Genomic DNA, 24736 nt, shown 5'->3' on the forward strand with positions numbered 1-24736 from the left:
TTCTTTGAAAATATAATAGAGGGAATAGCCGTGCTTTCTTAAGAATGGAGAATAAATTTTATTTCCAAAAGATTCAGCAGGTATCAGACAAGAGTGCTTAGCATTTTACATTTATACTGAACACAATGAATCCTGGCAGAAGTTTCTAAACATCAAAATAAGAGAGTCTAAAATATTTTCAGTTAAATTCCTAAAATTGAGATAAAACCAAATTCAAACCATAAGTTTGACTTTAACTTTGAGGTATTAATATTGAAATTGCAAAAAAAATATAGTCTGAGTACATTATTTGCAAATAGGTCATGGTTATTTAAATTATTGAGGGTTGTGTTTCTTTAGCCCTTAATCAGTTTCTCTACTATTGTTTCAATATTATATTGTATTATTTCAACAACAGTAATAAATCTTGATTCCTGCAAGGTCTAATTAATAATGGAAACATTAAAAAAAAAACAGTGACATCTTCTAACTCTGCTTTTGTTGCTTAAATCTTAACCTATATTTTATTCTGGATATATTGCTATCACTTTCTCACAAAATAATTTTGGTTATTATGATGAGCCATGGTGGCACAGTGGTTAGAGTGTAGTACTGCAGGCTACTTCTGCTGCCTTCCGGCTGCCTGCAATTTGGCAGTTCAAATCTCAGCAGGGTCAAGGTTGACTGAATCATCCATCCTTCTGGGGTGAGTAAGATGAGGACCAAGATTGTTTGGGGCATAATTTCCTGAAGTATTTAAAAGTGATCTCTTTTTTCTTCTCTATCTCCTCTTGCATATTGCCCCCCTCGTCCATTAATTGGTGTATCAATCTTTTTTCTTTCGTTTTCTTAAGTTTGTGGGCTAACCATCTCCCTGGCTTGTTTGCATGCTCAAAGTAGATTTGTTTAGTCATTTTCAGACTAATCTCCAATTTTTCTTGTTCCAGTAAATTTAGTTTGTGTTTAGTTGTTGTTAACTGGTTCTGTATTCTTTGGTTTTTGGGGTTCTTTTGTAGTTGGGTTTCTAAATCCTTAATTTCTTGTTGTAGGTTACTTTGTTGGGCATACTTTCTTTTATTTCTCATAGCATTGTAAGAGATTGTTATTCCTCTTATAAATGCCTTTAATGTGTCCCATATATTTTGTTTCGAAGTTAGATCATTATTATTTTCCTTTAAGAAGAAGTTCAGTTCTTCTTTCAGTTTGTTAGTATATTCTTCTTCTTTTATTAAATGAGTGTTAAAAGTCCATCTTTTCTTTGGTTTTCTTCTATCTCTCCAGGTTATTTGAATTGGGTTGTGGTCAGCCCAGTCATTTGGTAAGATTTCGCTATCTTTGATTTCATTAATTAATTCACCGTTTATCCAAGCCATATCTATTCTTGTCCAAATTTTGTGTGGGTTAGAATAATAAGTAAACTGTTCTTTTTGGGGGTTTAATTTTCTCCAGATATCTACCAGATTCATTTCATTCATCATATCCTTACATGGCTTAGAGAATTCTCTTTTTCCTTTTTTGTTCTTACTCCTGTTACTATGATCCTTCCGGTAGTCAGCAATAGAGTTAAAATCGCCAATCAGGAAAATATTGCCATTTTCAAAATCTATTATTTTTTGGTGGAGATGTTTAAAAAATTTACCTTGATCATCATTTGGGGCATAGATTACTACCAGTAAAAATGTAATGCCATTAATCGAGATTTGTACCACCAGATTTCTTCCTTCAGGGTCTGCCCAGATTAACTCCGCTTTTAAGTCATCTCTCACATAGATTGCAATACCTTTCTTTTTGTGTTTATCTGCTGGTGCTGTAAATAATTTTCCCAGTTTCGGACAATCTAGGAATTTCTCCTCATTTTTCCTAATGTGTGTTTCTTGTATGTTTGGGGCAATATGCTGACTCTGTAAAACCACTTAGAGAGGGCTGTAAAGTACTGTAAAGTGGTATATAAGTCTAAGTGCTATAATGAATAAGCAGAGCTATTATGCAGACACTTCCCCTTGAATAATACAGTTCTACAGATCTTTTCTCACAAAATCATTCATCTTCCTAGATTAGAAGGCCACACATTCAGTCACTCACTTTAGTCATCTCCCATTTGGGTTATTGCAATGTGCTATACATGGAGCTACCCTGGAAGCTGGTAGCTGCACCTGATCCAAAATGTAGCAGCACATGCAGTTTTAGGAGCCACGTGATTCAGCCAAGTAACACAATTGCTGAATGAGCTGTACTGGTTTCCACTTGCTTTCCAGATATAATTCAATGTGCTGTTTATCATTTTCTACATGGGAGAGGGCCAGGTTACCTGCAGCATGGCTTCTTCCTGAGGGCCTCTTTTTTTCCAACTAGGTTAGATAGGGTACATACTCCTCAGGTCGGCTCCCTCCTTTGATGGGATCTTGGAGGCATGCCTTCTCAGAACCAGACCTTTGGAACAGCCTCCCACTAAAGATCAGAAAATTCCTACCCTGTTAGTCACAGACAACTATGAAGACCTAGCTCTTTCCTCTAGCCTTAGGCTGGGCTGGGGTAGTTGAGCTGTGAAAATGTTTGGTATGTTTTAATTATGTTATATGTAAGCTACCTAGATAAATAACCTTTATTGTTATTTTTTTCTGTGGGCATTCTGGCACACATTGAAAATGAAATTCTGTTGCCTGTTCATACATACACATACATACATAGATACATCCATAGATATGTTACATACATACTTATGTATATATACCTGCACTTTAACATATAAATATTAATCACTGTCCATCTTGAATATGTAGCGGAAATAGGAAACTTAAGAGTTCACAAGATTGATACCATATGGAACAAAACTGTGGCTAAATCTGGATGTTCTGTTTTGGATACCACGAAGCCTCTGTTGTGGCCTGCCAGAGGCCAGCAGAGCTGACAGTGAGGAGGTTGGGGAGGAACATGGGCCAGTCCTGGAGTCTGGAGAAGGCTCTGACAAGTGCTGTGTGTCGGAGGCAGAGATGGAGCCAGGACCATCTGACAGTTATCAGCTGCTTTTGGAGTCGACATTAGTGAGGCAGAAGAACATCTGGAGCCTATTCCCAGTTGCACGTGCACAGAGTTGCCAGAAGGGAACAGCTAAGGAACAAGGATTGACTTGGGAATAAAGCCACAGGTGGATGGTGAATTCCCCACAGGGAATAAAAAAGGAGCAAAAGGAGAATGGGGTTTTGCAGGAAATAATTAGTTCATTTGGGTTCCTGCATTCTTGCTACAGTGTAACATCTGAAAGATATTGACCTGGCAACTTCCCAAGCCTGATAAAGTTCTATAATTGGGAAATATCTTGAAAGACTGTTGGCTGGGATTTTGCAGGAGAGGAATTCACTGGAAACTCAATAAAAGGGGTTTATCGGGATGTTGGGGAAGCCTAGTTCAGAACAGCCTCGTCCCAGAAGGTAACAAGGAAAACAGGTCATGAAGAGGATGTGTAGCATCCCAGATAATCCTTCAGTCCCTACCTAAGCATCGCTTATATGGATGCTTTGTCCTGGATAGAAGGGAGTGAACTGCCAATAATCTTCTCTGCCATCCTCACCACTCTCTACACCGCCTTCCTGTCTGAAGCAGTAATGCTTCCGAACCAGACAGTAATGCAACATGATAGGATGCTCTCAATTGTTTATTTATTTTATTTATTTATTTTGTCAAGCAATTATAAGATAACAGGTAAAAGTAGAAACATAGTTACGGATACATGAAATGGATACATATAAGAAAAATTAAAGAAATAAAAAGAAAAAAGAAACAATAGGACAGGGACAGTAGGCACATTGGTGCGCTTATGCAAGCCCCCTACAGACCTCTTAGGAAAGGGGTGAGGTCAATAATAGAAAATCTAAGGTTAAAGTTTTTTGGGTTTGGGGAAGAAACCACAGAGTCAGGTAGAGTATTCCAGACATTGACCATTCTGTTGCTGAAGTCATATTTCCTGCAATCAAGTTTGGTGCAGTTAACCTTGAGTTTGTATCTATTGTGTGCTCTTGTATTGTTATGGTTGAAGCTGAAGTGTTCATTGACAGGTAGGACATTTCAATGTATAATTTTATATACTATACTTAGATCGGATCGAAGGCGTTGTAGTTCTAAATTTTCTAGGTCTAGAATTTCAAGTCTGGTGGCATAAGTGGTAAGGACAGGGGGAGGAAGATGTACTTTTCTCATGTGACACAGGAAATGCAGGCACGCCTGTGCCCACTTCACCAGCGTCTTGTTGTTGAGCAACCAAGCCAGCCTTCTCATTAGCTGCACACCCAGAAATTTGATGTTGCTACCGTAACTATCTCCACAGGTAAATCATTTATACACAGAGCAGTGTGGCTGTGGCTGCCTTTTCTGAAATCAACAATGATCTCTTTAGTTTTTCTAACATTTAAATCAAGGTTGTTACCATTACACCACTTCACCAAACCCTCTATCACCTTGCAGTAAGCACCCTTATTGTCACCTACTGTCATTATATGAGATTAGTGGCCATATAAGTCCTGTAAATATGTACGTATATGATCTTGATCCACAGTTTTTATTCCCCTGTAGTATTCGGGGTTTCAATCTGATTAAAATTCCACATTCAGGCATAAATTAGAGCTTCTTCTTACCTGAACCTACTTACAACACAAACATGTCCTGCCAACATCTCCCTCCCCCCCTCCACACTTTTGGGCCATGCTCCCATGACATCACCTTCATTTTTTCCCCAGCCCATGACTAAGGCAGACTAGCTGTGCTAATGAAAATAGTACTCTCTTTCTTATGGCACCCTTTATCATTACATTTCTTTCTTGTTCTCAAGTGGGAAAGACATAAGAAAAAGTTGCCCTTTGAACAGGGAGTACTATCCTGCATACCATTCTGAGAACCACACCTAGAAAGGGACATTGGAAAAGCTGGAACAAGATTTCTGTTATCTGGATGACAAATAATGATTAAAGGATCCGGATATGAGATTATAACTACCAATATCTACAACATTGTCCCACGCAAGAGGGGAGAGGCATCTTCTCTACTAAAACTGAGAGTAGGACAAAGATCAACCAGCTGAAATTCAGGAGATTCAGATTCTTAGGAAGAATGTCTTGGTTAAGAGCAGTGGTGGGATACTAGCGGTTCTGTGGGCGTAGCTTGGTGGGCATGGCAGGGGAAGGATACTGTAAAATCTCCAGTCAGAGGTGGAATTTGCCAGTTCTCCAAACTACTCAAAATTTCCGCTACCAATTCTCCAGAACTGGTCAGAACCTGCTGAATACGACCTCTGTTAAGAGCTATGAAGCAGTGGGACAGCCTGACAAGAACAGTAGTGGAATGTCTGTTTATAGACGTTTTCAAGTGGAGGTGGAGAGCCTCTTGTGGGGATGGTTTAGTGGTCTCCAACCCTTTGGTGGACCAACAGTGGCAGTGGTATGTGTGGTGGCAACAGGGAGGGAGGGGATGGTTGCCCATATGCAACCTGATCCTGTGCATGTGCGAAAGGAACTTTGGGCATTCACCTGCTGCTTGCATGGCCTGCTTGCAGTTAAATTCAATGTCCTGCCAATCCACATTTTCTGCGATTCCATGATTCAGAAAGCTTCCACAATGTAGACTGAAAGTGTCGCCTATTAGTATGTAATAGTACACCTATTAGTATGGAAGAAATTAGACAATGGTCTGAATCTTTTCTTCCTTTTCATAAACAGCTTTAAAGGCATTCCATTCCTCTGAATCTAATGAAAAGAAAAACATATTTCTCATCTTCAGGACAATCTGATAAATAAAATCTGAGTCCAAAGGAAGAATGGGATTCAGAAGGCATCTCAGAATTGAAGTTCTTGAAGTTTTGGTTTCAGTTTTCTATCTAAATTACCTCAAAGAGCTCCTTTGCTTCTACACTCCAATTCCCCATATTTTCAGTGTTCCGTTACATCTCAGTGTGCCTTGAAATGATTCTCTAATTCTGCTTTGGAAGCAAGCTATTGCTTGATTCAATGAAGAAATGATCTCACCGCAGGAATGGGGAAAATAGGATGTGTTTCCAAGATAAATCCCCAATAACTAGTCCTAAATTTAACCAGTCTAATTTCTCTCCTTTAATAAATCTAATTTGTATACTCTAGTTTAGGGCTTTTTGATTTGTTTCAGGCTGTAGAACCAATTAAAAATATTCCAGGAACTCTAATCTAGCTTTAGAGACATAAGACTCTCAATAAAATAAAATATCTGTTCACTTTAACTTATCCATGCAAATGTATATATTAAAGTTATTTTAATTTCACAAAAAGTCCTCTTAGTTGTTGTCCCAGAGAGATCTTCCACTTAAGAAAAGTATGAAAAGTAAGCTATTTATTGTAACTGCAAGATTAATGTTTCCAATGTAAAGAAATTTAAACTTGCATTTCACAATTACTTGGGAAAATAATGTTACCTACTATTTTATACCTGCGCATTTGGTTTTTCTTGCCTAAATGTAGAATTTTACTTTTCTGATCATTGAATTTCATTTTGTTAAATAGGGCCAATGTTCAAGTCTGTTGAGATCCTTCTGGATTTTGAACTTATCTTCTGGACTGTTGGCTATTCCTACCAGGTTGGTGTCATCTGGAAATTTGTTGAGTTTCTTTTCTATCCTTTCGTCTAAATCATTGCTGAACATATTGAAGAGTACCAGGTCTAAAACAGAGTTTTGAGTTATCCCACTGCCTATTTCCCTCCATATAGATGCAGTTCCATTAAGAGCTACATGTTGACTGTGGTTGGTCAGCCAGTTACAAATCCATCCAGGGGTGATACTGTGTAACCCACATTTTACTGTCTTATCAAGTAGTAGGTTGTGGTCTACTTTATCAAATGCCTTACTGAAGCTACTTAAATTATATCCACAGCATTTTGCTCCTCCACTAATTTTGCCACATAGTCAAGGAATGCAATAAGATTTGTCTGGCATGAACTGTCTTTGACAAACCCATGTTGATTTCTGATTATGACTTTGTTTGCCTCTAGATGTTTGCAAATTTGTTGCTTGATCATCTTTTCAAGAATCTTCTATGTATTGATGTCACACTGATAGGTCTGTAGTTTCCTGGATCCATTCCCCCCCCTTTTTTTTTTAAAAAATAGGAACCACATCAGCCCTTTTCCAGTCATCTGGTAGTTCCCATTGCTCCAGGATCTTTGAAAAATATGGTTCAGTGGTTCTAAGATCACATCTGCCAGTTTCTTAAGAACCATGGGGTTTAATCCATCTGGTCTTGGTGATTTGAAGTCTAGATTAGATAGGTATTCTCTTAACATTTTCTTGCTTATTTTGACTTGCATTCTTAATTTGCATTTTACAGTGTTTTATTTGACAGGTTGGACTGTTTTTTCTTTTTATGTAAAGACAGATACAAAAAAATGAAGTAAGCAGTTCTGTTTTCTCCCTGTTTTCTGTCTCATCAGTGGTCATTGCCTCCTCCAGCCTTACTTACGTATTTACTTACTTTGTTTGTATGTTTGTTTATTACAAGTTGATCAGTGGAAATGTAAAAACTAGCATTTAAAACGTTATATGATAAAACAATGTTTCTTTTAACCATGTGGAATTCACAAGTACTTGGCACTTTCCCCTTCTAGCCCTAATAGGAAAAATGATAAAATGGTGGAATTTTCTTTTTTGTAACCAATCCAAGAGGGGCTGAAAAAAATCTGGAATTTTCTAATCAAGGCTCCAAGACAAAAGGATAAATTGAAAAAAAGGAGCTGAAATCCAGAATGCTTAAAGTAGTTTCATTTTCACCCAGATTACACACAAGAAATTAGTAGCTGAAGGCTGTAATGCAGGAAAAAAGAAGCCTTTGTTGTACTTTCTGGGGATACATTTAGAAAGATCAAAGTCTTCAACGTATGGCAAAGATCAAATATTAAATTATATATCGTTGTGCTGACTCTTCCTTGTCTGTTGGATTGGTTTTATGTGAGCTATAAAAGATGGATCATAATGTAACATAGGAACAATAAAGGGTGGTTCCTTCTGGGTTTTTCCTGTGTTCAGTTTATTGAAAATTGGTTGCACAAGAGCTCTGCAAAGAAGTGTTTGAACACCTGTCGCACTTTTGATTCAAAGAACTTGAACTATATGTGACCAAGTCCTATTCAGTATCTGATGTTAGAGTGAAAGTAGCCATCATGACACAGACATTCATATCATGTATATGCATACAAAACATTTGCTAGACCAATACTCAAATACAGCTCATCAGTCTGGAACCCACATTACGTATCTGATATTAACACAGTTGAGGAAGTCCAGAAATATTTCACAAGAAGAGTTCTCCACTCCTCTACTCGTTGTAGAATACCTTATGCCACCAGACGTGAAATTCTAGACCTAGAAAACCTTGAATTACACCGTCTTCGGTCTGATCTAAGTATGGTATATAAAATCATACATTGCAATGTTCTACCTGTCAATGAATACTTCAGCTTCAACCATAACAACACAAGAGAAAACAATAGATACAAACTCAAGGTTAATCGCACCAAACTTGATTGCAGGAAATACAACTTCAGCAACAGTGGTCAATGTCTGGAATATTCTACCAGACTCCATGGTTTCTTCCCCAAACCCCAAAAACTTTAACCTGAGACTGTCTACTATTGACCTCACTCCTTTCTCCTAAGAGGTCTGTAGGGGGCTTGCATAAGCGTACCAATGTGCCTACCATCCCTGTCCTATTGTTTCTTTTATTTTTCTTATATGTACCCATTTCATGTATTCATAACTATGTATATACTTATACCTATTATCTTGTAAGCGATTGACAAATCAAAATAAATAAATAAAATAAAAATTAAAAAAATGTGTCCAAGGCAAAAGCTCAGTATAAAAAAATTGAAGGTAATCTTCATCTATAAGATACAGGAAGTGTGCACCATCTTTATTATCTGGTGGGGGAGAGGTTGACTGCTTTTGTCAGGGTTCTTAAATTGTATGCCACAAAACCTTAGGGTTCCTTGAGAACTTGTTATGGTCTTCCCCCAAAAATGTTCACTTTTCTAGAGCCAACTTTCTGTTACTAGAGCTTTTTGCCTCCTGAATCAAGGCTCCAGGATTTTTTTTTTAATTAACAGATTCTGTAGCCTAAAGTTGTTGAGGGTGCTGCTCTGTGCAAATAAGAGAGGTCATATTTATCTATTGAGAAAAAGACAGTGGCTGGTATAAATTTCTACTGCCATACCAACCTCCTAAAAGATGGAGATGGTGAAACAAGGAGAAATAGGATGGGTACTGAATGAATATGGATTGAATTCAAGAGAGTCACCATTATGAAAAACATATGTTGAAATGGGGAAGGAACAGTAAGCTTAAATAAATTGATCAAGTAGGAGGAAAAGACAAAAAAGCAGTGAATAGATGGAATTTGGTATCCCTACATATATTTATTATATGATTTTTATACTCATTAATTCATGGTATCAATGTACAGATACTGTATATAGAAACAAAATTATTTGCAAAGTTTCTTAGTCAAGCTACGCAAAACTACAATGATCTAATACATATCAATTTTACAGAAGACAATGTTGAAAAAGCACTACGCAATCTAAAACCATCTCTATCTACTGGACCAGATGAAATATGTGCCTACTTCTTAAAAAAGCTTTCCACTGCCATAGCAGAAGCTCTTTGAAAAATCTTTCAGAACCAGCTCCTTGCCTAACCTATGGTCACTGGCCATGGTCATCCCCATCCTCAAAAAGGGAGACCTCAGCCTAGTTGAAAATTACAGACCAATCTCTTTATGCTGCATCACCTGTAAAGTCATGGAATCAATTATTAATTAATCCATTATCCTCCACTTAAAGACAAAGAACCTACTCTCTAACAAACAATTTGGTTTCAGAAAAAAACTACCTTGTAATCTGCAACTCTTACACTGCAAAAACTTATGGACTACACAACACGATCGGGGCAAAGCAATAGACGCAATCTACCTAGACTTCTGTAAAGTCTTCGATTCAGTGGTACACGACAAACTACTACTAAAACTAAAATCTTATGGTATCTCTGGACAACTGCATAACTGGATAGAAGTATTCTTGTCAAACAGACAACAAATGGTCAAAATTGGGACTGTCTTATCAAATTCTGTACCTGTCAACAGTGGTGTCCCCCAAGTTAGTGTTCTAGGACCAACTCTCTTCATACTCTACATAAATGACCTCTGTGATCATATTAAGAGCAACTGTGTTCTCTTTGCTGATGATGTAAAGCTATTCAATTCCACAGACAATACTGCTACCCTTCAAAAAGACCTCAACTATGTATCAGAATGGTCAAACAAATGGCAACTTCAAATCTCAACAAATAAATGCTCTGTCTTACATATTGGCAAAAAAAACCAGAAAATAAAATACAAGCTGAATAGTCAAGATCTTGTTGATGATCCAAACTCTGTCAAGGGCCTTGAAATACTCATCTCTAATGATCTAAGTGCTAGAGCCCACTGTAACAACCAAGCCAAAAAGGCATTAAGAGTTGTTAACCTAATCCTATGTAGCTTTTTCTCTGGTAATATCACACTACTAACTAGGGCATACAAAACATTTGCTAGACCAATACTCGAATATAGCTCATCAGTCTGGAACCTACATTACATATCTAATATTAACACAGTTGAGAAAGTCCAGAAATATTTCACAAGAAGAGTTCTATACTCTTCTACTCATTGTAGAATACCTTATGCTACCAGACTTGAAATTCTAGATCTAGAAAAACTAGAACTATGCCATCTTTGGTCCAATCTACATATAGTATATAAAATCATACATTGCAATGTCTTACTTGTCAATGAATACTTCAGCTTCAACCATAACAATACAAGAGCACACAAAAGATACAAACTCAAGGTTAACAGCACCAAAATTGATTGCAGGAAATATGAATAGCAACAGAGTGGTCAATGTCTGGAATTCTCTACCTGACTCTGTGGTTTCTTCCCCAAACCCCAAAAACTTTAACCTTGGACTTTCTACTATTGACCTCACCCCTTTCCTAAGAGGTCTGTAGGGGGTGTGCATAAGCGCACCAACGTGCCTACAGTCCCTGTCCTATTGTTTCTTTTATTTTCTTATATGTATTCATTTCATGTACTCATAACTATGTTTATTCTTATACCTATTTCTTCTAAGCGATTGACAAATAAAATAAAATAAAAATATAGAAGTATACTGAATGGTGTTGATAAGGTATGTTAGATTTAGCTTTGTTTCCCTTTTCATATTTTGTTCCTAATTTTTTTGGCTTACTGCTTCTTATAATGTTTCCGTATTTTGCACTTACCACAAAATTGAGTTGTATGATGGGTATATACAAATGTTTTAAGCAATACCATTGGCTTATGTGGAACTCCCACCCAAAGAATGGAATATACAACCTATCCTTCTTGCAGGTATAATAGATTTCTATGGATACAGAAAAACAGAAGACTTTTTTTGACATGTACCATATACATGTCCCTCATGCTATTCTACTTTGGGGTCAACAACATTATGCAAAACCCAGAGGTGGTATATAAAAAAAAGAGTAACCCATTTACTATTAAGAAGAATTAGATGATAAATGAAAAGAACCTGAAGCTAATTTATGCCAACCATATACCTCTATACTTTTCTGTTCTTGCAACCATTTTTTCTCTTTCTCTAATTGTTTGTTTATATATACGTATATTTCTGCAAACATCGAGAATCTTCAAATCTGTTCCTGATACTTTCCACTTGGCATGCAGAAAATACTATTTTGGCTTCCTTCAAATTTCACCCCCAGTAACATGTACGCAGTGATACCCAAGTAAGCTTGGGGCAGAGCATTCTGTTGCTTTCAAAGGGCTGGGAGTCTTAGTAATAAGAATCAGGACTCCTACCAAGTAGAGAAGAAACAGAACTCATTCTGCATTCTTACACAGGCTAACCTGTCCAATCTAACTCTCTGTGCTTTACCCAGGCGTTCTGAAAGCTTGACCTATGGCAACAATCATTAAATCTTCAAGAAGTTAAACATGTCAAGCAAAACGTCTGTCCCTGATGACTGCTACTAAACCTAACAGAATAAATGGAACCTAAATGTTTAGAAACATCATTCCTCTAATTAGCTATTCCTAAGAGAGAACTGTATTTATTTGTTTATTTATTTATCTATCACATTTGTTAGAGCTGCCCATCTCACATAGTGACTCTAGTGGCATATATAGTAAACCCATCAAAGTACTTTAAAAGCCAACAACTAATTTAAATATTTTTAAAAAGACCAAAAATGATAAGAAAAACATACAAAAAAGTGCATTGAATTAATTATCATATCACCATCTAGCACACTTCACTCTATACTGAGTTTCAAAGCTAGTTGACAGAGCCATGTTTTATTGGGCTCTTCAAAAGGGCAAAATAGGGTTGGGGGCCAGCCTCATGATGTTGATATTCCACAGAGTGGCAGCCACAGCAGAAAAGGTTTTTCTCCCAAGTCCTATCTGACAAAACCCTCTGGCTGCCAGGGACCCAAAACATGCCTCTCCTGCTGGACCTGCTCGATGACATTACAGTCATACAGGTGCCGTAACAAGTACAAACATTTCAGAAAGGATTAAATGGATGTTTAACCTGATCCAATGTCTAGCAGTGTGACAACAGAGATTTCCATCATGCCTGCCAAACTCCCTGACTCACCAGACTTAAAACAAAATGCAGTTTTCAACTTTTCATTAGAAATCGGCATAGTAAAAAGCAAGATAGGCCATAGGATAGTTTTTTTTTCCAAGATTGTATCTAGGCCCCACATAAACTCCATAGATTTTCTTAGAAATTAAAATGTGTGAGGTCTAGAGCCCAATGATTTGTCTTAGCTACTACTTGTGCAGGAAAAAAAGGAGAAATTCAAGCTGGTGGTGAGAACTATCCCCACCAGTTGTCTTCTGATAAAAGGGGTTTTTGATTGACTCCACCCCCTAAAGCTATTCCATGACAACCATTTTGCAAAAGTTCCCATAATATGTTCACAGACCTCCAAGGTTACTCATCAACCTCCAAAAGTTTGGGGACTTCTATTTGTATTCCTAAGATTTACAAGATCCATAAAGTGATACATTTTGAAGTAGCAAACTATCATCCTCAACCCAGTTTCCCATTCATTAGAGTGATTGAATTATTCTGATTAGTAGGAACCACTTGGGTTGATTGTCTTGGAATGTTTCCAACTTCTAAAAAAGCAAAACACTTGCCCGTCTCTAGCAAAAATATACATTTTGAATTAATATAATTTAAGTAGAAATGTATCATGCCTCTCAACATAATAGACAGTCTGCGAGCAGATGACCTCTGTTTAGCCTGCCTGCTTTCCAGTTTTTGAAGGTCAATGATACATTTCTCTCCTTTCTTATGACTCTTTATTTTAAAAGCAGACATGCCCTTCCGATAAAAAGTTGGATTCCATAAAAAAGGACAAATAATGCTTTCACAGCCATAAGTGGTACCTGCAATGTAGACACAATCTAAATGATAAACACATCTATCTCCCGCCTGTTTTTAAGAAAAGTGAAACCTGCATACCATAAATGAAAATCAGAAGTAAATTAAAAAAACATTCAGAATTTGAATGCAGAATGTTTGATATTTAATATGCATTCTAAGTAATTGCCATCATTCAACTTCTATATGCTGCTATTTATACCAGGGAAATAAAATTTTACATATTAGAGAATGTGAATCCTAACAAGACATAGAGTTATGAGCATGGATCAAAAAACAGCAACAAAATTGCAATTAATATACCCACACAAATAAAACCAAATAAATGCTAAGAGTTGGTAAGAGACAGTATCATCAGTTGCGATTGGGGGGAACTGAATAATTTGTCTGCCATAATTAGACTATGAACTTTCTTTTTAAAAGCAAGCAATGGACTATTTCCCCTATCTCAATAATTTCCAATATAAAACAACTGTTTTCCAGTACATTCCAAATCAGATTTATTAAAGGGAAATTAAAGTTCTTGTCACTTACCTGGTGAAGACTAAGGAGACACAGTAAATTAAGTCCATTTAGCTTAAACATCTTGTTGAGGCTTCCTCTTTAGATTCCTATTAACAGTTGAAACAAATTTTTGAGCACCGATTCAAAACTGTTAAAAATCTAATTCCAGCAAGTATGTTATTCACGTCTGTCAATTGTACCACCCTAGTTTCTTTTCTAGGCAGGAAACCTTTACAGGAATTTGTCTCTCTTTTGATTTGTTTTTGTTTTCAGCATGGGATTTTTATTTTGAAATAAACACAGACAACAGAAAGGAAGTGAGAAGACACTTGAAAATACCATAAGATTATTATTAAAAGAGAAAAGGAAACCCTTTTGCTTTACGCAACCCTCAGCAAACAACCTGTTAGACCCAAAGTTTCCCTTCGTGTGATGAAGAAAGTGTCGTATACCTGAGAATTCTCCTTGTAGCAAGAGACTTGAAGAAAATTTTGGAGCCAAACAATAGTTTGTCCTTCCTCTAAAGATATAACATGGATACAGATTCTAATGGAAGGTAAAGGATGATTCTGTTTGAAACAAATAAGAAAAAAAAAGATTCAAAGGGGAGAGGGCAGAACCAGAGAAATATTTCTGGAAAAGGCAAAGTAATCCAAAATGGTGGAAAGGTCAGGGGCTAATGCATACCGTATAATGGTGTTATCACAAGTGCCCCTATAGCTGCTCACTGTTAATTTTATGAAACTGTCTTCCCAACATGGGGGAAGAAAGTACTTACATTCAATCCCTTTATGCTTCATTTATTGTCAAGTTCTCCAATCAACCTACCACTGTCCTACTAGTAGCAATATGAAATTTACTTCATACATAAAAAAGGAACATGATCTTAGATAAATCAATCAAAAGTAAAACAAATATCTAGAAAAATGCACTTGACAACAAATGGAGAAGTGGCCTATTGGAGAAGTGGCCTATTTTACAAGTCAGGCTGATAGAACAATTAAACAGGTATCAGGTACTATATAAAATCTATGAAAACTGGTAAAAAGATTATGTCTTACCTGGGGAATTAAAATTTCAAATTGTTTTAAAATAACACCTGCTTGACTTCGCCTCTGAATTCTCCTGGTAGTTTCTCAGAATACCTGGAGATTTATATGTGTAATCAAACATTAACTTTCTACAAGGACAACCCCTGATCTTTAACATCAGGGCGTGATTTACAACAAGCAACCATAGCAATAAAATATGAAAAGGCTAGGTACATTTTCCATGGATCCCTCCGTGCAAATTTATGATATTTTCCTTTTTAAAAAAATAAATTATAGACATTATCAACAAACAAGTTTCAGAAGGTATTATTTTAATAGATTTTTTAAAGTAACATAATAATGACCTCAGTTAATTTAAGCCAGACACTCCTGAGATATTTGACTATAAGGCAATACCTAGAGAATAGTGATTTAAACCCAAGGGTACTGCTTGTAAAATAAATATGTGAGGGGTCCTGGGTGTTCTCTAATTTTTACTTGTTTTCTTGCAGACATTTCATTAACCAAATTAGGTAACTTCATTAGTGCTAGAGAGGAGTTTGCTCTCAGTTTATGTTCTAGTGCGGGGGTCTTCAAACTTGACAGCTTTAAGACTTGTGGACTTCAACTCCCAGAATTCTTCCTCCAGTCATATTAGATCAGGAATTCTGGAAGTTGAAGTCCACAAGTCTTAAACTTGCCAAGTTTGGAGACCCTTGTTCTAGTCACTTGCCCTGTCAGTGTTGGTGGGAGTGATCTTAGAAGTTGTTTGGTTGGGCTGCTTACTTGTTTGGCAGTTCCTTGTTTGGGATATTATTTACTTCTTGACTGTTGGTCTGATGTTAATTGTGGAGTTAATCTATGCTCATCTGGGTGCTGATTGCTGGTGGGGAGGTATTCTGGTCTTTTTGTTTTCTTTTTGGCTTATTGATTGTCTCTTTTGCCTAGTATGCCTAGTTTGTCTATGTGTCTATTGATAGCACATATTCAGATAAATATGTCCCTCGCTTAAACCTGAACACAGAAGGGCTATCAAAAGACAATTCATAACATTAGAAATGCAAAACTGAAGACAACTGTTTGTTACAATATCATTCAACATTGCAGGACAAATGTCAGAAGTGAATGAAACTCAAAACTTTTGGAAATGAGTAATCCTTTTCCAAACTTGGCAAACATCGTGAAAATTGCCTGGGTGAATGAATAGAAATAGGGTATATTCCTATTCCCAAGATAGCAATCAGCAAATAGACCAAAAAGCATTATAAAGAAAGTCAGTTTCTTTCCTGCTATGTAAAATATTGGATACATTGAAAATACAAGATGAAATTTAAAAAAATATATTATTCAGAAGTGTTTTTTCCTGGACAATAGCCTTTAATAAAGTTATTGCATCAGCAAAGAATTTTAACAATTGTAATCAGAACTATTCCTTTCAAATATAGTGATTTTAAAAAACCAATTATTTGCTGCAATATTTCCACACTGCATTTTCCAGTAGTATAGCGCTCCTGTTCCTCTGATCAAAACTAACTTTACAAGTCCAAGTTACTTTATACCTTCCTGTTCATTACTGAATAGTCTTGTAAAAATTTTCTCCTTAGTGCCAAACTCTAGTTCTGGCAAAAGAAAGTAAATACAGGGACAATTTTTTTTTCTTGCTGTTTAACTACTCAGTTGTTTTATAGATAAAAGTATGATAGTTGTTAATGTTTTAAAAGATGGCAGTAGAATAGCCAGCTTAATTTCATTTAAGTTCTTCCCACATAACATAATGGAAGAACCAGGGAAAGGATATACATAGGCTTTTAATTTTGATTTTGGAGGGAATAAACCTCTAAAACAGTGGTTATTCTGTATATGCTGTATGATCCTGGCTAGTTGGCTGTTTCTCCTAAGAAAGCACAGATCATAATTGCTAAAGATGGACCCCTGTAACCAGATCAAGATCAAGTAGGAGATTTATTGGGATCCCTCCTCAAATCTATTGCTCCATCAACTCAGGATACAGTGAGCTTCAAAATCTAAGAAGTCTAATCTGAATGCCCAAATTAATTGTATTTTAGAAATTAGATGAAACTGAAAATGATGAAGGAATGTAATGTTAGACTTCCATTTAGGACCATTAATGGGGCAAAAACAATTTTGACAGGGGAATATGGCCTTCTCTACTCTAAGTAACAACCTTCTGAAGAAAATTCACCTCCTGAAAGATTATTTAGTTGACAGAGGTAAAGTTCCATAATTAAAAGCATCTCCAGAGTATAGCAAAATAAATCAAAAGGCAAATACGAAGGAGAGCATGGATATTAGGAAATAAAACTTAAAAAATAATCCAAATCAAGCATTTTTATAGCTCTAAGTGAAAGAAAATTAGCAACAAAAGAAAATATCTTTCTCTCTCAGTCACATTTTTGAGTGTGAGTGATGAAAACACATAGAGCAGTAAGATGTTTAATGCTTGAGTCAGTTTTTCCATATACAACTTTTTTTGTGCTTATGCTTTCTCTGCTATCCATTAACTTTCTTCTTGCTTTTTTTCTTGCCTCAGTTGATTTCTGTTTCCTTTGTTCATGTTGCTCATTTCTCCATTTCTCTGGAATATCTGTGGTCTTTTCTCCTTTTATATCTATCTGTAGGATGAGTAGAAATTTGTTAGCTTATTAAGAAATAATTAGAAGCTTTTGTAAGCTATGAATTAATTTTAGCCAGAGTTATTAGTTGTGTTTTTGTCTGCTAGAAATAGCATTAATTTAACACCTGCAAGCAAGAGCTAGAGGGGTCTACCATAAACGCTCTATGGCTGCTCACAAATGTCTTCCACGTAGACTAGTTAATAGATTGTGGCTTTAACACTCAGCTAAAACACTTTGCAAACAAATGCATTACTGAAATCAAGGAGAGTATCATAATTAGATTAAGCAATGGTCAGATGGGTTTGGACAAAGGCATGCAGGTAAATAAAGCTCATTTTTGGCATAGTAAAACACCCCAAAATAGTCAACATTTACAATAATGAAATAGGATTAAATAAGTAATGGGGTATTTAAGAGATAGCTTTGCTTTGTGTGCATATGTGTCTATCATTAAAATTTTGTGACCAATCAGCAGTTCTCTTACTTTTGTTTCCTATATTAAATTGTATTAAAATGTGCCTGATTTCTGGTGTGCTCATCCTCTTATCCCGCTTTTGTGTAGAAATAAACATGGTTTATTTGTTCCTTGATTCTGTGTCCAAGTTGGTTTCTTCATACCATACTTAGCCCATACTTGTGGGCAACATATCAGTGAACAACTCCAAGCTAATTGCTTTTCTACCTTAAAAGTGGATATAACAAACCCAAGTTTTATTCATATTCTTTGTAAAATACAATGCAACTGAGGAAGGGAGTATCTTTTATTTATTCCTTTGAAATAGTGTAACTACTCTTCCATTTTTAAACATGATAAAATGTAGTCATCATTTTACTTTTAAAAAATTCAGCCTTAATTTCTTAATAGGAGACTATTCCGCTGATCAAATATTTATGAAATAAATATTGTAAGTATGAAAGAAAACAGAATTTATGGTGTTATGGGCTCAGTTCCCTCTTCTCTAAGCAGGGAGAGGATTAAGGAGCAGAGCTGGCAGATTTAAATTTCTTGGATGAAAGAGAGGTCGGAAGATTTAAGATGCCTTATAAAATCTGTTTTGTTTGAAAATATACAAGCAGAGTATAGTGGAGGCAAACAGGCCTTTGCAATCCATAGCTCAATGGCTGATCCTGCGTCAAACTTGGAAAAGAATATTTGTGTCAACCAACTTCAAGACCTCCCAGTTCGTACCCTACATGAAATGACATCCTGTCCTCCTGGTTGCTTCCAATTTCCATTGAAAAACTGAAATCAGGCTGTGGGCCTAGCCACACTTACTATTTAGGCTATTCCTCTCCTCTTTTCCAAAAAAGCAATTGCAAAACATTTCCTCAACACCTTCCCATCCTCTTTACATCTTCTGGAAGGGAAATATAGGAGGGGGGGGACCCTTAGGAAATTCAATACTACCCTTGTGACATGAATACCCTAGAAAGAGGGGTAGGATTCAACCAGTTCACACCTATTCGCTAGAACTGGTTGTTAACATTCTAAGCAGTTCGGAGAACCGGTTGTTAGAAGAAATTACTGGCCTAATCCTATAAGGAAGGCAGGAAGGAAACATTCTGGTATTGCTTACAGAAACTGCCTCTCTGTTAACCCTTGTTACATTATTGGCAGGACTAGACTTCCTATCTCAGGAATATCTCTGGAGTTTTTTAACCCTCCTTTGCTGGTACTTTGCTTGTGTGGAGTGACCATTCAAAGTTACAATGGCACCAGGGGTGGGATTCAAAATTTTAACAACCGGTTCTTTGGGTGTGGCTTAGGTGGTGGCCATGGCTTAGTGGTCATGTGACTGGGTGGACATGGCTTGGTGGTCATGTTATTGGCTGGATGTGGCCAACTCAATATCACTCACATCGAGGCACGCATCTCCTCGCCTGGCCTCTCATGAGTGTGGGGATGACTTATGACCATTTTTCACACTTACAACTGTTGCAGCATCCCCACAGTCATGAGAGGCCAGGCGAGGAGATCTGTGCCTCTGTTGCAGCAAATCCTGTTCCCAAATCAGGACACAAGACCACGAAAGGTTGGAGAGTACAGGTGTTTATTTTGTGCAAAGCGTTCAGAGCATTCACATGACAAATTCTGAACCCCCATCTCTTCCTGAAACATTGCTTTTATACCCAAAATGACATCTGCTAGAATCTGGGCGTTATTCTTAACACTATTCACCAAATAAGGACGGTTATACATATTTCTATTACATATTTCTACATATGGATTATAGTAGAGGAAATAAAAAGTTCATTTCAGAGTTCATTTCAGAGTTCATTTCAGAGTTTCCAGTTATCTTACACCATTTGGTTATTTTCCATGTTTCACCCTTGTTTACAGCTATGTGGTGAGCTTTAGTTCCTCGGTACAGTTGGAATATAGGAAGTTACAAATGTTTCTTAATATGACTCGCTACAGGAAGCTACAGGTATTTCTTAATATGGCTTGCTCATAGTAATAGAATAATGTTTTAGATATTTTTATATGAAAGATATATTTCATCCCTGTTCTTCCCCCACTTCACCTCGATGTGAGTGATATTGAGTTGGCCACATCCAGCCAATAACATGACCACCAAGCCACGCCCACCAACTAAGCCATGCCCACAGAACCGGTTGTTAAAAAATTTGAATCCCACTCCTGCCTAGAAACCACAACCCATGTTGTTTTGTTGCAGGATTCAATCTGGGTTGGTCACCGGGACCACTATATGTTCCTTTGTATTGTCATTTCTACTGGGCAGTTTGATGTATCTGAGTGCTGAGGATGAATCTCTTGTTTCACATCTCAGATAACTGGGAAGAGGTGAAGAGAACTGCACGTGATGATGATAGAGAGATGTAGAAAGATATATATATAGTTGTTTTCTGAGGTTCATGGGTATTTGTATGTGGATCTTTGGTTGTTCGGGTTTTCTCCAGCGTAAGATTCGAAGTATCTGACAGCGTTTCGATGAAGTCTCATTCATCATCTTCAGGCTTCTGTCTCCGGCTCTGTGCTTCTCAGAGTAATGTGACCACGACCATGGACCAGAAGCTGCACTGCAGCTGCATCACTACCCACTTCAAACCCCACCGAGCCATACATGAAGCAAACCGACACCCACTATGAAGATGCAGCACGACCAAGAACTCGAAGCCAAACAGCAAGATCAAAACTCACCAGCTCAAATCCCCCAGCAACTAAGACTAACCTGAGCACAACCAAGCCCCCACCTGAACAGAACACACCTCCAACCAATCAGAACACGGCTAACCCCCAACCAATCAGAACACAGCCAAACCCCCTACCAATGAGAACACACCCCACCCAATCAGAACACAGCCAAGCCCCCACCCAATCAAGTCCCACCCCCCACTGGCAGTTAAAAGGAGGAAGCAGCTGCAATCTCACATTACTCTGAGAAGCACAGAGCGGAGACAGAAGCCTGAAGATGATGAATGAGACTTCATCGAAACGTTGCCTAGATACTTCGAATCTTACGCGGGAGAAAACCCGAACAACCAAAGATCCATATATATATAGATATATATATGAAATTTTGATGGGATTCCAATCACCAACATTCAACCAACAAGCAAACTTTTTACTGGTTATACTTTTACTATATTCATTGCAAGACTGAAAACAAAAGCTATCTTTTCTTTATTTACTAGATTCATGACCTACCTTTATTTTTGTACAACTTATGGTGGTGTTCTTCTCCTCCTGTTTTCCCCACAACACAACCCTGCAAGATGGGTTGGGATAAGAGAGGGAGCAATTTGTCCAAAATCACCCAGCCTTCTCCCATGCTAAAGAAAGCTAACATTGGCTCTGCCTTCTACAAAATAGACAATCCACCACTGAGGTTAGCCTGCAACAAATTCAAGGGCTGTAGACCAAACTGATAGGAGCTCTCAAGGCAACCTAACAGGGAAATGTGTGCTTAGCCAAAATAGAAGAAAACTGCACACTAAGTATGAAAGGAGAATGAACTGAGAAAGGTGCCTTCTGTTTCTGAACTTCAGAAACCATTGCCAGCCAATTCCAATGACTCAGAGATAACTCTGAAACTACCTTGTTTCTCTACACTTTTCTGTTCCCCAGTAAGTCATGTAAATCAGTCAATAAAGAGTATGAAAAATAATTCGTTATATTATTTAATCATATGAGTAAGGAATTATATAAAGTTAGCACTTCGTAAAGTAATTACTAAACCATGGTTAGAATAGACCACCACAGCTGCATGTTATTTCTGCTGACTACTAACCTTCAGCAGTTTGGCAGTTCAGTTCTCACTGGCTCAAGCTTGACTTAACCTTCCCTCCTTCCAAGGTGGGTAAAATGAGGACCCAGATTGTTGGGGAAAATATGCTGACTCTATAAACCTCTTAGAGAGGGCTATAAAAAGCACTGTGAAGCAACATATAAATCTAAAGTCTATTGTTATTGCTATTCCAGGCCATCAAGAAAACATCTAACTTTTCTTACACCTTGCTTGTATGCACACAAACATACAGACCATAAGGATCTCCTGCTGACATAATAACAGAATAACAGAAAGGATCTTGGAGGTCTTCTAGTCCAGCCCCCTGATCAAGCAGGAGACCTAAACCACAGTGAAGGACCTCTATAGAAAAAACTCAGGGGTTTTCTTTCAGTTTATATTGAGCCAAGAGTGGCTTGCAACATACTCTTTGGGGCAAAAATGCCCAACCTGAAAATGACAGGATTTCTTTGTGAGAGAAATCATCTTTGTGTGGAAAGTGCCAAGTTCAACTCCTGGCCTCTCCAGTCAAAATAATCCAATAGGAGGTCATGGGAAGCAGCCTCTGCAAGAAACTTCAGAAAGTTGCTAGAAATGTGGTATTTTGGAATGTAATGGAATGCATCTCTGTGGACTTGTAAATAGTTCATATACACCAAGCTATATAAACTCAGCTGTAGATGTCTTTTACAAGGACATTCTGTAAGTAGGATAAAAATGAATCCTTGAGACATATTGGGAATGGGGAAATCTCACGAATGAAGGCGAATATAGATATCCTGGGATAATGTTGCAGGATCCAATCTGGGTTGGTCCTGAGGATGGGTTCCAGCATGAGTCCAAAAGCTCAGAAGCCTAAACCTCTGGTCCCGGTGGTCAACCCAGATTGGATCCTGCAGGAGAAAATATTTTCAGTATGGTGAATTTCTTTAGAAGCAACTATTGAAAATGTATGGCAGTTTATAGAACCAGACACCTGGAGGGTCCCTCAAACACCATCTAGTGTTATTTGCTGCCCACTGCTAGGGCAACAATAATAGTTAGTCATGCCTCTTCTACTCAGAAATGTCCCCCCAAAAAATGGTCCACCATCTTCCAACTGTTCCACAAACAGTTGGCTGTGCTGTTACTCAGAACAGAATCATATTGAAATGCATAGTCTTCCAGTACACATAATCTTGCTGTATGCAGCTCCTGGCATTCCTTACCACCATCCACACTAAGTTTGAGCTCTGGGAAGCATGGCTCAGCAATAACGGGCAAACCACAGATTTCCCCATCCCAAAATGGACAAACATCTGTTCTGCTAGGAAGACAGCATCTGCAGGTCTTTGGGAGGTCTTCCTTATTTGCTATGAGAAAAAAAATCCCTATGGTAGAGAAATTCTGCTAGAGATATTGTGGAGAAATGCCATAGGAAATGTTTTAAAAAGACTTTTGAATGTGAAAAATCTCAGAGGGGCACACTGATGGGTGCAGAGGTCCCCAAACTTGGCAACTTTAAGACTTGTGGACTTCAACTCCCAGAATTCTCCAGCCAACTATGGCAGTTGAAGTCCACAAATCTTAAAGTTGCCAAGTTTGGAGACCCCTGGATTAAGGAATAGAGCCAGCCCATTCTTGGTCTTATGTTTCTGGGGAATACATAGTATCTTAATATCAACCTACCACAACGATGGTCAATTTTTTTCCCAATCATGAACCACTAAATAAATGTTAAGAAATTAGGGGGGACCACCCAGTTAACCAAACAATTCTTTCTATAGTTTTACCTTTCAGAGCATAAGAGTTCATGTTTTATTTTGCACTAAAAATTAATCCAAAACTAAATATTTATTTTCTGCTTGATTTTATATCAATGCCAAGATAACAATTCTTTGCACAATTTTTCCCAGATATGTTCTTAAGTTTAAATCTCTGAGGACTAAGGAGGTGAACGGATCTTTATCCCAGTGAAATCCCATTTATATGTATGCACTGCCATATTTTCTATTTAGATTTTTTAAAACATTGCTTTAATGAAATTCCCGTTCCACTAAGCAACTCACACACAGATTTTCAGTAAGAAACTATACATGATTGTTACTTCTCTGAGTCGTAGTATTCATCTGGGTATTTACATTATTATTTTATGCATATTTAACTTATTGGAACTGACACTGCTCCAATCCATAAGGATCTTGAATGACCTGTATGTTTTAGTAAACCAGTTTCCAACCATTGAATTTCACAATTCAGTTATCCCATGATGGATATTAGGAGGTTGTGATGGATCACTAGTAGACATCTAATAACAGCGTTCCAGTATTTGAGGGGCTGCCACAAAGAACAGGGGTCATCTTATTTTCCAAAGCACTAGAAGACAAGACAAGAAATAATGGATGGAAACTGATCAAGGAGAGAAGCAACCTAGAACTAATGAGAAATTTCCTGACAGTGAGAACAATTAATCTGCTTCCTTACAGAAATTGTGGATGCTTCACAGTGGTGGGATTCAATTTTTTTTACTACTGGTTTTGTGGGCGTGGCTTGGTGGGCGTGGCAAGGGGAGGATACTGCAAGATCTCCAGTCAGAGGTGGTATTTCTGATTCTCTGAACTGCTCAAAATTTCTGCTACCGGTTCTCCAGAACTGGCCAGAACCTGCTGAATACCACCTCTGATGCTTCATCGCTGGAGGTTTTTTTTAAGAAGAGACCGAACAATCATTTGTCTGAAATAATATTGAGTTTCCTGCTTGAGCAAGGGGTTAGACTAGAAGACCTCCAAGGTCTCTTCCATTCTGTGATTCTGTGACCTATGGACCACAATTTGACCACTGGGTTATACCATGC

At 37.5% G+C, this 24736-nt stretch overlaps 1 protein-coding gene across 1 annotated transcript in view; it reads right to left on the reverse strand.

Annotated features, from left to right (window-relative positions):
• Nucleotides 1-14543, reverse strand: part of CDH17 (cadherin 17) — a 49053-nt gene extending 34510 nt beyond the window's left edge. The window contains exons 1-2 of the mRNA XM_026706005.2: nucleotides 14439-14543; nucleotides 14017-14093 (exon numbers count right to left, since the gene is read on the reverse strand). Coding sequence (XP_026561790.1) covers nucleotides 14017-14067 — 51 coding nt within the window. The 5' untranslated portion in view covers nucleotides 14068-14093; nucleotides 14439-14543. The remainder of the gene's footprint in view (nucleotides 1-14016; nucleotides 14094-14438) is intronic.
• Nucleotides 14544-24736: the final 10193 nt, after the last annotated feature.

Source organism: Pseudonaja textilis, chromosome 3 (assembly GCF_049901715.1).
Source record: "Pseudonaja textilis isolate UNSWEBS1 chromosome 3, rPseTex1.2, whole genome shotgun sequence".
NCBI classification, from domain to species: Eukaryota; Metazoa; Chordata; class Lepidosauria; order Squamata; family Elapidae; genus Pseudonaja; species Pseudonaja textilis.